The 13,535-nt window shown below is 39.3% G+C and overlaps 2 protein-coding genes across 2 annotated transcripts; both read left to right on the top strand.

Moving 5' to 3' along the window:
* The first annotated feature begins 2,137 nt into the window (after positions 1-2,137).
* LOC111879090 (uncharacterized) lies at positions 2,138-4,049 on the top strand. The gene is made up of 3 exons (XM_052769727.1): positions 2,138-2,959; positions 3,036-3,502; positions 3,575-4,049. Exons 1-3 carry the CDS (start codon positions 2,138-2,140, stop codon positions 4,047-4,049), a joined length of 1,764 nt encoding a protein of 587 aa, XP_052625687.1.
* A 19-nt stretch (positions 4,050-4,068) lies between these two features.
* On the top strand, positions 4,069-5,291 carry LOC111879089 (histone chaperone cia1-like). The gene is made up of 3 exons (XM_023875566.1): positions 4,069-4,603; positions 4,649-4,794; positions 4,890-5,291. Exons 1-3 carry the CDS (start codon positions 4,069-4,071, stop codon positions 5,289-5,291), a joined length of 1,083 nt encoding a protein of 360 aa, XP_023731334.1.
* Positions 5,292-13,535: the final 8,244 nt, after the last annotated feature.

Genomic DNA, 13,535 nt, shown 5'->3' with positions numbered 1-13,535 from the left:
ACCTTGGGAGCACCAGAGCAGCTGAGAGTTCTTGTGAGTGAGATAAGAGGCCATTAGTCACCATTTTAGTGTGTATTTGCAAGAAAGGAAGAGGAAAGCCAAGCTAAGGGAGTTGGGGAGCTTAGATCTACTCCCATTTCGACAGAGGAAGCTAATTGAGGTAACATTCAGAGCTTATTCTCGTGTTTTTCTTGATATGGCCAAATCTAGGGTTTCTTCATGCCTTGTTTGCCTTGTATTTGGAGTATGAGAGGTCCCATGGGGAAATGGTACCTAGATCTGGACCTTAGTAGGTCCAGAGAGTCCCAAATGCCATGCTTTATGCCCTTCCTTTAGAGTCGGGGACTTAGGTTTCCATTTTAGATGTCATTTCATCAAAAGAAGCCTTGTAGGCGTTGCTTGGTAGCCAAGATTGAGACTTTACGTGATGAATGTGCTTGGGAGGGCTAGATCTATGAGTTGTTGGAGTGGATCTGACCTCAGAAGCGTGATTGAGTCGATGCATGGCATGGACTCGCCGAGTCCGAAGAACAGACTCGGCGAGTAGCATGAAGATTGTCCTAACCACTCAGCGAGTGGTCTTGCCGAGTTAAGGGATGACTCAGTGAGTCAGGGAGAATTAGAGAGGGTTGACAGGTGGACTGATTCAAGCTGGAACTCGCCGAGTTGTTCTTGAGACTCGGCGAGTTGAGTCGTGGTGGCCCCGCGATTATGCCAGGTGAAACTCGTCGAGTCAGAGAAATACTCGACGTGTCAAGAGAGGATCCAAAGGAGTCAGTGGACACGTGTAGACTCGCCGAGTCGCCCTAGTGCACTCACCGAGTCCTGTTAAAGTTGACCGTTGACTTTTGTTGACTTTTAGGGTTTGGTCAGCGATATGGCCTTTGGGCCAAGAGAGGGGTAAAATGGTCTTTTACCCTTAAGAGGGTGTCAAGAGAGGGTTGATCCTAGACTCGAGAGTTATATTCACGAGAGTATTTGCCTTATGTGTTAGGCGGTGGCAAGTTCGAGATTCAAGTACGGGGATATCTGCTTTCTGCTTGCCAGGTGAGTCTTCTCACTATACTTTACCTTGAGTAGGTAATCAGAGTTATGTGATAGAGTATTTGTATGCTATATGCCTGTTATGTGTTGTACTGCATTATTTCTATGTGATTGATGTTGTGCATGTTTACAGAGTTGGAACCGGAAGGTTCCCAGAGTTAGAACCGGAGGGTTCACAGAGTTAGAACCAGAGGGTTCATAGAGTAGGGTCCACGGACCCATAGAGTTATAGCCTCGAGTGGCTAATATATGTATGTGTGGTATTTTGGGGAACTCACTAAGCTTCGTGCTTACAGTGTTTTGTGTTATGTGTTTCAAGTTTCTCTCAGGATCACGGGACGGCACTGGCTCGATTGTACACACCAGAGAAAGAGTTATGTTTTGAGGATCCTGGTTTATTATGCAAGTGAAAATGGAGTTATGTTTTGTAATTCGATTATGTATGAGATTTTCAGCAAAGTGTTTTTTTTAATTAAACGATTATTTTAAAATGAAAAATTGTTTTGAAATTTTCGGTGTTACAAATTCCGTTAGATACGTTAAACTGTCGCATCTCATCTCCATCTATAACCCGATCACTCTTCACCTTTTCCCATTTCATCGACTTTATACACAGAGAAAAAAAGGGTTTTCTTGGAGACGATTAGGTTAAAAGTGTTCTTCAACATTTCTTCGAAAGGTAAGGTTTTTACAGGTTGACTGAAATTACGTTTACATTCAACATTTCTTGAAATGTGTTCCTAAAGTTAGTGTGTTGATGCAGGAGGGTGTAATGGCTTCATCAGACGAAGGGTACGCTGGCCCCTTTGCTGGCATACATGAGCCATTTGATGGCTTGACTGAAATGGATTTTGAACTCCACAGCATTTACATGGACCACGAACCAAAGGAAGAATTTGTGTCCTCACTTGATAAATGTAAGGATATCTTCCTAAATGTTCTATTAAGTGATGAAAATCTACGAAATTCTAGTATGACATATGAAATCAGAGCACAAGTATACCATGCTACTGATTGGCAGAGTGATGAAGATGAACAGGAGGTATTGAAAAACAGCTATAGAATTCATGACCCAACCATCAAGTAGGACAAGATGGTACCAAAGCTTGGTGACATCTTTGAATCCCCTGCCCAACTTAAGTTTTGTGTCACCAATTATGCAGTCTCACATGGCTATAGAATATACTTTGAAAAATGTGATAGTAAAAGAATTGTAGCTAGATGTGGAAATAGGAAGGAAGATAATAAATGCCTTTTCAGAATTTATGCTACATGGATGTACAAAGAAATATCTTTTCAGATCAAAGCTATGAATAGTGACCATAATTGTTCTAGGCAGTTTAAGTTTGGATCCATTGTGTCCCCTGAATGGATTGGAAGACATTATGTGACTGAAATTGCAAATAAGCCAAAGATGAAACTTCAGGAAATGATTGACGACATCAGACAAAGGTATAGGTGTGTGGTATCTATAGGACAAGTTAGAAGGGCAAGGAAATGGGCCAAAAATTTAATAGAAGGTAAACTCACTGAGCATTATGCAAGGATATGGGATTATGCCTATGAATTGTTAAGGTCAAACCTGAGGTCCACATGTCAAGTTGGTGTAACAACCAATCCAGATGGAAAGAATTATTTTCATAGGTTTTACATTTGTTTCAAAGCACTAAGTGTTAGCTGGAAAAGAGGATGTAGGAGAGTAATTGGGCTAGATGGGTGCTTTCTAAAGGGGCAGGTGAAGGGTGAACTGCTAACAGCCATTGGTAGAGATGCCAACAACCAGGTTTATCCAATTGCTTGGGCTGTTGTTGATGTGGAAAATAAGTCCAACTGGACTTGGTTCCTTGAGCTACTCAGTGGTAATCTAGACCTTATTGATGGAAAGGGGTTGGTAGTTATATCAAATCAACATAAAGTAAGTTTCTTTATAACATATTAATCCTTTTTCAGATTACTTATAAATACATACATGTATGCTGGTTTTTGTATAGGGTTTGTTGCAATCTATTAAAGATATATTGCCACATGCGGAGCACAGGCAATGTGCCCCACACATATATGCAAATTTTAGAAAAGCTTACATTGGGTTGGAGTTCAAGAAGCTGTTTTGGGCTGCAGTTATGAGCTGTGTGGTAGGTGATTTCAAGAGACATATGGACAAAATTAAAAAGCTCAATACTAGTGTATATGAGCATCTGATGTCCAAAGAAACCCAAACATGGTGTAGAGCTTACATGAGTATAGGGTATGCATGTGAGGCAGTGGAGAATGGTATATCAGAGTGCTTCAACTCCATCATTGTAGATGCTAGGAAAAAATCATTGATCACAATGCTTGAAGAAATAAGGATATACATCATGGATAGGTTTCCTCACATGATTGAGGAAAGCACTAAATGGAATACCCGTATATGTCCAGCAGTGTTAAAGAAGATGAAGCTTTTTGGGAAGAACATGAGGTAACACTTTAACATGTAACTTTTGTTTTAATTTCATTATGTAACACTTTAACATGTAACTTGTGGATGTAGGTTTTGGTTAATAATTGATAGTCAACAACATGTGTTTAAAGCAAGGAGAGGATGTGATAGCTACATGGTGGATTTAGATGGAAGGCATTGTACCTGCAGGTTATGGGATCTGGCTGGGATCCCATGTGTTCATGCCATTGCAACCATCAACTATATCCATCAAACATCTGAGGAGTATATTGATGACATGTTTTCCAAGGAACAATTCCTTAAGTGTTACTCTGCTAACATTAGTCCAGTGAATGGTTCAAATCTATGGCTTCAAACTGAATACATAAAGCCCTTGCCACCAGTGTCAAGGAGAATGCCTGGTAGGCCAAAGGTCAATAGAAGGAGACATGTAACTGAAAATGATGGAAGAGTACACACCCCAAGAACTGTAAGGTGTGGTAAGTGCTTTGAGTATGCCCATAACCAGAAGGGATGCAAGAATGCAACCAGGGAACCTATCCCTATGCCACCAAAGAAGAAATGAAGGCCAAGGAAGGAACAATATGAACCTATCATGTGATAGGTCTGAGAGGCAGGAACCTGTCCCTATGCCACCAAAGAAGAAAGGAAGGCCTAGGAAGGAACAATTTGAACCCAGTCAAGCATCATGTGATAGGTCTGAGAGGCAGGAAGCAGTTCCTATGCCACTAAAGAAGAAAGGAAGGCCAAGGAAAAAGGTACATTCTGATCCAAATCAAGCATCAGGTTCTAAATCTATTAAAAGCAAAAATGATGGTTTAGATGGTCATGTTGAAGGTAGGGGATGTGAGGAACAAGTGAAAGATTTGTTTGACAATGAAGATATTGATGATGACAGTTTGGTTGATATGATGTGCACTTTTGAAGCTTCTCTTAGCCAACCAAAGGATAATTATCAGAAAAATGATGGATTCCAAGATGCAATGGATGCTATTATTCAAAGTATTCTTCATGCTAATGATGACAAAGGTGTTGAGGAAGTTGAACCTGACCTGACAAAAAAACTTGATGAGGTTGAAGATGCAATGGATGCTATTCTTAAAGGTACAGATGAAAAAAGTTAGTCTAAGAATGAGGGTAATCCTACACCTGAATTCACTGAAGGAAATGCAAGTGATGTTCTCCCAGAGATGGTGATGCTAGATCTAGAAAATGTAGCAGACCTACTTGGGGCAGGATATAGCATGACTGAAATAGAGAGCTTGAGAGGGTTCAAAGTTGAATTGGATGATATGCCAACAGTTAAGATGGTTAGTTTGACTCCATCATTTTATAATTGCTAACATTAGTAACAAACATGTTTATATCTTTTATTAATAAGTATTCTTCAAATTTTTATTAATAGGATGTGAATGAAGTTGAGGATATTCCATATGTTGATGGTGTGATGGAAGGAAATGAAGATGATGGTCTTATAAATGATGTTGTGGAGGAAAATGAGGGTGATGGTGAAGGTGATGATGCTGATGAAGTAGCAGGTGAGGGTGATGGTGAGGTTGATGGTGATGGTGCTGGTGAGGGTGATGGAGAGGGTGATGGTGCTGGTGAGGATGATGGAGAGGGTGATGGTGCTGGTGAGGATGATGCAGCAGATATGGAGGGAAATGATGTTGATGATGAAGGTCATGTACCACCTAGAAGGACAAGAAAGCCCTCAGAAAGGATCATCCTGCAAAAGTTGAAGAAACCTTGTTTTGACAAAGATGGAAGGGGTTCCACATCTAGCTATCCAGTAGATTTGGAGTAGTTACCTAGGTATATGGGGGCAAAAGTGGGGATGGTATCATTGGGCAATTGTATAGGTAGCCCTTTTTGGTTATTTTTTGATATACACCCACTACTTGCAGCATACATCCATTTGTTTAGTGTTACATTATTGCTTGCCTTTTTTGGATATTGTTTAGGCTTTCGGGTACATGTTTTGGTATATAAAATGGATGGCTGCTACATGCTAGTGAAACTTATGTAATGGATGCTTTATATTAAGGTTTATAATGGATGCCCCTTATTATGGTAACCATGATGTTTTTATTTTATTTTCTAGTACATGTTAAGCATTAGCAATGTACTTTCATTAGTGCAATTCCTTTTATGCAAGTTATTGCAATTCCATTCATGCAAAGTTTACTTTCATTGTGAATGTAACCAAGGGTATTTTAGTACAATTCCTTTTATGCAATGTACTTTCATTGTACTTTCATTCATGCAACATATACATGAGATAACAATTAACTACCATTAATAACATTACCATTAATACCCCTAATACATTACAAACATGCAACATTCAACCGTATGCAAGTTAGTGCAATTCCATTCATGCAATTCCATTAATAGCATTCATGCAATTCCATTAATACCATTCATGCAATTCCATTAATACCATTAGTGCAACATTCAGCCATATGCAAAGTAAGATAGCAATTAACTACCATTAATACCCTTAATACATTAGTGCAATTCCATTCATGCAAAGTTTACTTTCATTGGGAATCTAACCAAGGGTATTTTAGTACAATTCCTTCTATGCAATGTACTTTCATTGTATTTCCATTCATGCAACATATACATGAGATAGCAATTAACTACCATTAATAACATTACCATTAATACCCTTAATACATTACAAACATGTAACATTCAGTCGTTCAAAAAAAACATTACAAAGATGTAACAATTCTTGATTATCCTTAATATATTACTAATACAAGAAAACCAACAAAACTACATCTTAATAACCACTATTCCTAGCATCAGCGATATAACCACTAACAACCCTATGATCACTTATAACAATGGCTTGATCTCCTTTGTATGACACATCTCGATATTTTGACCTAGTTCTTCATCCGCCCATTTGAAAAAAACCACAGTTGCCTCCTTCCACCTACAACAAAAAAAAGGGTTCTATTACATACGTTCCTCTTTGGGAAGTTAGAGCAGCCCTAAAACTTTAGGGAGAAATTAGTACAAAAATAAATAGATTTTTACCTGATAATTAGGGCAGCCCCAAAATTTTCGTCCTGGATTATCAGGTGTTCGTGAGACTGATACACCACAAACATCACCACAGTTGCATCTTATTACCTTCTTGTTCCTCATTCTTGTACCACCATTAAAGCTTGATCTTGAAGACGAAGTTGTCATTTTTCCGTTGTAGTCTATGACTAACTATGGGGGTCGAAGGGATCAATTGCATACGAGGATCTCTGTGAAAGAGTTATTAAATGATAAATGCCAAGTATCTTCCACCTAAGCAAGTGGGTAACCGGTTGATTAAAGGGAAACCGGCTACTTGGCAAAAACGGCACAATAAAAGCAAGTTTAAGGCAAAAATGGACCTAAATTTGAACTTTGGGCAAATCCGTCAATTTTGTGCAAATTTGAGGGTTTGTGCCATTAGCCCATTTCGATATGGTATATAGGATTATCTTATCCAATTTGGTTAACGGCTAATTTTGACGGATCCGGGTTTCAAATTGGATGAAATCCATATGTAACGCCCGCGTTTCCAGGCTAGGCATTTTCGTTGATGTAATAGTCTAGGTTAACCCTTGTTACTCTTTTTGAAGTATTAATGATGAAATATTTGAGTATTATGTGAATTATGTGTTTATTTTCTTAATTATTATAATTTATTGAATTAAGAATAAAATGAGCGTCAAAATTTAAGTGTAAAATAAACTCGATATCTATGCATAAGGTTGTAGTGGCCGAAACAAGGTTTTCGAATATATATAGAGCGCCCAAATCTGACTCCGTATGAGGAAGTTATGATTTTCTGAAGTTTTGACTTGGCAGTATGCAGCCCGAATACTCGATTTGAGATCGAGCGGTTTTTAGCCGAAACAATCTAAACGAGAATCGAAGATCTCGTTGTTAGTAGCTGTTGGGTCAATATTATGGTTTATACTTTGCTTTTCTAGGAAATTGTATTTTTATGTAATATCTTATGTGTTTACGGTCAAGTTTACGGCCAGGGAGGTGTTTACGGCCGTAAACCCCATTTACGGCCCATGTTTACCCGGCCCATATTCTCATGTATATATAGGGGTGAGGGGTGTGAGGAAAAGATTGATGAACCCTAGAGAGTTTACGGCCAGAGAGACAGAAGAACTATTGTGTGTTAGTGTGTGTGTGAATCTCTTGTATCCGGATCATCATTCTATTCATTAATACATTGAGATTCATTATCTACTTCTTCTCCTTCTCTTCTATTTGATCTGACATCATCCGTTTGATTGGGATTCCGCACCATCAAACGGATCTGATTGATACACGGGCAAATTAGGGACTTACAATTGGTATCAGAGTCAAGTTGTATCAGTCAATTTTGTCAGATTTGGGGCATTATTTGTTCTTATTTTCGAAATATTTTTGCGTTTTTGGATAGATCTCGCAAAAATAAGGGGGGTTTGTTCTTCGTGTTTCTCATAAAAAAAGGTGTTTGATCGAGTTTTGGGGCTTCAAAGTCGAAAAATCGGTGTTTTTGGTCGTAATCAGCGAGGGGGTGGCGGCCAGCAGCTAGGGTTTCCGAAGTGTTTGCGGCTGGTGTTTGTGGTCCGAGGAGTTCACGGCCTCGGAGTTTACGGCCGGTCCGAGGTTGCGGTCAGCAGCGTGTCCGAAGTTCGCGGCCAGAAGGAATCCTCGCAACAGCAGCCTCGGTCTTCGCTTCGGAGTTGATCGTCGAACCTCCTCGCATCATCTTCCTCGCCTCGCAGCTTCAAATAAAAAGGGGAGAGCGACTTTGGAGAGGCCAGGAATCGAACTCACGACCTCCCATTCATCAACCAACTACTCTAGCATCACCTTTGTTCCTTTCCTCCGTATTATTTACTCAAAAACACTCTATTTCGGTTCCAAGTTTCGCAAAATTGTCACTTTTAGCCCAAAAATTAAATTTCTTTTAATCTTAAATTCCTTTTTCATCCAAAATTTTTAAAAAAATAATAATTTTTTTTTATATAATAATTTTTAAATTCCTTTTTCATCTTAAAATAATAATAATAATACTAAAAAAAATAGTTTTTAATTTTTCACTTTTGTCTTCAAAAATTTACTTTGGCTTTCAAGTTTGACCTTTGACTTTAATTTTTGACTTTCTCATTTGACTTTTAAATTTTCAAATTTAGCTTTTCGGTTTGACTTTTAAGTTTGACTTTTAAGTTTGACTTTTGAGTTTGACTTTTGAGTTTCTTTTTAAATTTGACTTTTAAGGTTGACTTTTGAGGTTTATAATCAAAGGGTTTGACTTTTAAGTTTTATTTTAGCTTCTAGTTGTGATTTTAATTGATTTTAAGGTCTACAAGGGAGTTGAAACATGAAAGAGAGTCGTCAGGATATGTTAAGACAAAGTTTCAATTTTTTCGATTTTATCCCTGGAGAAACGCTCGAAACTCAGTTGCAGCGATTTACTACACTCACTACTGAGATGAATATAGCTAGGATCTTCTTGTCCAAATCTGAACAAAAAGCTATTGAATTCACTTCCGAAATCGTGGGATATGAACGTGGCCATCATCAAGAAGACGAAAGATCTCAATCATCTTAGTCTTGCTGATATAGTTCAAGAACTTGATGCTTTGAAGTGTAGAGAAACAATGAGTTCTGAAAATATTCCGGTCACTGAAGTTACATGTACTTCAGCTTGTGAAGCTACGATTAAATTTCTTCGGGAACAAATTGATATATTTAAAAGAGAAGTTGAGGACCTGAGATATGTAGGATATCAACCCAAGAAAAGACAAAAACCCCTGAAGGATGAGTTAGAAGCAAAAACCAAGGACTTTAGGAAACTTCAGGAAGAGTATAACAACAAGTGTGAAAATTATGATTATGTTAAGAGACAACTTGCTGCTGTAACTGAAGAACTTGACGCTTTAAAAATCAAGTGTGGAAAAACTGATGTCAGTTTCAAAAATTATATCGCGTCAAGTCAGACAGTCGAGTCCTTATATGAAACCCAATTAAAATTCAAAGAAAATCAAAACAAGGGTCTAGGGTATGATAGTGTTCCTCCTCCTTATAATCATAACTACACATCCATCCCTATGACACAGGACAAAACTGACAGGGAGCCACATCTTCGATATGGAAAACGAGCTGGATTTGTGTCAGGAGGAGTTATTAATGTTGAAAATACTAATGTTTTTGCTTCATGTGCAGGTAAAGTAGCAGAATATGAGAACAAGGAGAAAACCATTGAACAAACCAACATCTCCTTGAACTCTGAATCTGTTGCTTCGAACTCAACTGCTTCTTATCAACCTGCCGTTGAGAAATACAGGCCACCAATTCCAACGCAACAGAGTTCTTGTGGCAAGTGTGCATGTGGGAACAACAAGAGAAAAGGCAAAGATACGCCACCAGGGGTAGGAAGAAACAATTTCACAGTGAAGAAAAAGACATGTTTTCATTGTGGAAGACCTGGACACATTGCTAGAAATTGTCCAAATCGTGCATACGTTCCCTACTATGCACAAGGCTGGCAGAACGCGCCAAGAGGGAAATACTTCAAAAGAAACCCCTCAAGATCACGATCAGACATTGACGACTGGAATGCTAAGAAGGCCAAGAATTCAACTCCCAAGGCTAAGAATCAAACTCCAAAGGCCAAGAATCTGAATCCCAAGGGCAAGAAGGGAATGTCGGCCAAGAAGTCCAATCCAAGAGATGCTCCTGTGAAGCCAAAATCAAAGTCATCTCAACGGCCGACATCAAGTTCAAAAGCAAGTACTGAGCCACACATCGGATCGAAAAAGAAATGGGTTAAACCCAACTACAAATGGGTTCCGAAGGCTCAATCTCCCAAATCAACTAAGGATTCTAATATTTCTATGTCTTCTGTTTGTGATAAACAGGACATGTCATGGGAGAGAGTAACGTGTAAGGATGACAAAGGTCGACCTAGTTTTAAAATGGACTCGGTTCCAAAGACCAACTAATCCTGCTCTGTGTCGGAGCAGCTATGGAGGCATATCATCAAACTTCAGTTTGTTGGTAGTGGCTGTTCCAGGCACATGATAGGAGACATCTCTCAACTGTACAACACTCAGAACATTATTTGAGAGTATGTGTCCTTTGCGGGAAAGGAAGAAAGGAAGAGATCACAAATTGGGTTAGTACTTAATGATGTGAAGAGTTTTTGGATCTGTTCTGAGATTATGCTTGCTGTTCTCAGACCTTCTGAATGCAGATTCAATCGGTGAATTACGGTTTGCGTTTTCTTCTCTATACTCCAGTGTTTTTCTTAAGCTGATTCGCTTTAAAGACTAATTTTTGTTTTAGGATAGTTTAAATTTGCGCATTTACTTTCGTTTCTCTCCTATGCACAAATTTAAGGGGAGAAATAAAAACAAAACAAAAATTTAAAAATTTAAAAAAAATGTTGGTTATGAAATGTGCTTGAGGGAGATGTTTTGGGAAGTGATATGATAATGTGATAACAGGCAACTTGAGTCTGCGTAACGTACCCAAAGTTGAAGGGTCTATGCTCTGGTTTGATGCGTCGGTAGGCACGGAATTTTTTAAATGGACTTGACTAGGGAGAGTTGAACTTAGGAAATTTATAGACTTGACAAATCTTGACCTAGTTAGATACGTTCAGCCTGACAATACGACACTCGGATAGGTTGAGCAAGGAGATATATATGGGAATCTACTCGTCACATTAAATGAACCCGTACTTGGAACCGTGGTTTAACTTTTCCTCGATGTGCGGATTATGTCCTTAATTCCGGTTGGATGAGGCAACTGGTAAATTCCAATAAATTAGGTCTGTACAATATCATTTTCTTTCTTTCCATCTGTTAGTCATATGTTGTCTCCTTTGCGTGACTTCCAATCCGACCTGGTACACAACATATGCAACTCTATTTCTCTGCAGGCTATATATATATATATATATATATATATATATATATATATATATGTGTGTGTGTGTGTGTGTGAAATACTTCTTATCTGTTAGCCATATGCTATCTCCTTTGCGCGACTTCTAATCCGACCTGGTACACAACATATGCAACCTTCTTCTTCTCAACCCCTCTGAAGTAGTTAGCAATAGAATTCTGAATCTCTTCTCTCTCTGAATGGTTGTCTGCTCACCCGGTGTAAGGAGTACTCTGAAAGTTCTTGATGGCTGGGGCATATCAGGAAGCGGGAAACATGTTCCAGTACACTAAAAATTGAACTCATACAGATTGTCTGTAGATCTCGCTGCTCAATTTAGGTGGACAACAATATCCATGGTCGTCGTCAGATGAATGGACCTTAAGATATAGTATCTAAGGAATTAGGATCAGATATAAATTTTAAGATTTTAAGTTCACCCTGTCTTGTAACAAATAGTATGTCCTAAATCTGTCATAATTTTTCGTGTTTAAGTGAACCACAATACCGACGATCGACCAGACAAAGATGTGAATATGAAAGGTACCGACAAGTGGATAAAGGCTGTCTAAAAACTTTGATCCCAAATCACTCTTAAAGTTAGATATCATTTTTATTTTTGTTAAATTTATCATAATTTCTTCTAATTTAAATATTAGGGAGAATTAAAAATTAAAAACAATGAAAATAAAAAAAAATTCAAAAATCAAAGAAAAATCAGAAAAATTAAAAATCCAAAAATAGTTTTATTTTTTTTTTATTTCTTGTTCAGAAAAATCAAAAATCCAAAAATATTTTTGTTTCTGTTTTAGTTTGTGTAACATCCCAAAATTCAAGACTAAAAATTTCATTTGATAAAACATTACGTTAAGCAAATTCATCGTTTTCAAACATAAACAAAGTGTTAGTTTCCAAAATACATATTCGTTATCAGAGTAAACATTCCCAGGCTGTCTAAGCTATGGTGTGTGCCATGCGATCATCCCGAGCTCCATCATCCGCTACCGAAGGTACCTGAAACCAAAACTAAAAACTGTAAGCACGAAGCTTAGTGAGTTCCCCACCCTACCACATACCATACATAACCACATACTGCACATACTGGGCCACGCCCGCTATCCTGGGCCTCGCCCCTTACCTCGGGCCTCGCCCGCTACAACGGCCCCGCCTGGCTTCGAGCCCCGCTCGGATACATATCTATTTCACGTAGGCCTCGCCTATCACAGGGCCTCGCCCACTAACATATAATAGCACATAAACATCTCACATAAGCTAAACACATACTAACAGATCTTGTCCTAAGGCCTCGCCTATCTCTGGGCCCCGCCCCTATCCTGCTACTGATGAGTCATGGAACCCCGTCCATGCTCCTACTGGTAGTGAGATACGGGCCCAACCCACACTCACTCCCTTCCTGACTTGGGCCTCGTCCCTGCTCTGCTGCTACTGAGATGTGGAACACCATCCACACTCTGCTATTGGTGAGATACGGGACCTCGCCCACACTCACCTCCCTACCAGGCACATACAAGTATCACACAGACAACAACTATAAACTATCACATAACCATTCCTTGGGCACCCGCCCGCTAACATTGGACCTCGTCTCGAATATCATACTAGCACATTATACCTAGGGCTAACCCCCGAGTCTTCTACTCATATCTACATGGGCCGACATTGTGGCCGTAGACCCATTCACACAAAGGGAAGCTCACCTGATACTGCTGAACTGCTGCTGTTAATCCCTTTGACCGCTACCTGACCACTGACTCCGAACTGCTGCTCCACTAGCTCCCCGAGCTACCAATATCAACATAACACTTAGTCTAACTGACCTTCAAAGGTCAACCAAGTCAACTCTTGCCAAAGTCAAAGTCCTGGTCAAAGTCAACCTTCCAGGTCAACCCAACTCGTCGAGTCCACTTACTGACTCGCCGAGTCCCTATGCTCAAGGTTCTTCCAATCACGACTTGACTCGCCGAGTCAGTCCCTGACTCGCCGAGTCTACTGATTCCCGAATCCTGTCCTGTCCAACTCACTGAGTCCTTGCTCGACTCGCTGACTCGAGTCTTAACTCGAAGGGTTTGGGGACTACGCG

Source organism: Lactuca sativa, chromosome 3 (genome assembly GCF_002870075.4).
Source record: "Lactuca sativa cultivar Salinas chromosome 3, Lsat_Salinas_v11, whole genome shotgun sequence".
Lineage (NCBI taxonomy): Eukaryota > Viridiplantae > Streptophyta > Magnoliopsida > Asterales > Asteraceae > Lactuca > Lactuca sativa.
The sequence above is the reverse complement of the archived record's forward strand: the minus strand, read 5'-3'. Positions and strand labels throughout refer to the sequence as shown.

Bases quoted from the DNA above. Each gene is read 5' to 3' on its own strand.
- LOC111879089 (XM_023875566.1), top strand. From the start codon at position 4,069: ATGAACCTATCATGTGATAGGTCTGAGAGGCAGGAACCTGTCCCTATG. The intron at 4,604-4,648 runs GTTAGTCTAAGA...AATTCACTGAAG, and splicing joins TAAAGGTACAGATGAAAAAA to GAAATGCAAGTGATGTTCTC. The intron at 4,795-4,889 runs GTTAGTTTGACT...TTTTATTAATAG, and splicing joins ATATGCCAACAGTTAAGATG to GATGTGAATGAAGTTGAGGA.
- LOC111879090 (XM_052769727.1), top strand. From the start codon at position 2,138: ATGGTACCAAAGCTTGGTGACATCTTTGAATCCCCTGCCCAACTTAAG. The intron at 2,960-3,035 runs GTAAGTTTCTTT...GTTTTTGTATAG, and splicing joins TTATATCAAATCAACATAAA to GGTTTGTTGCAATCTATTAA. The intron at 3,503-3,574 runs GTAACACTTTAA...TTGTGGATGTAG, and splicing joins CTTTTTGGGAAGAACATGAG to GTTTTGGTTAATAATTGATA.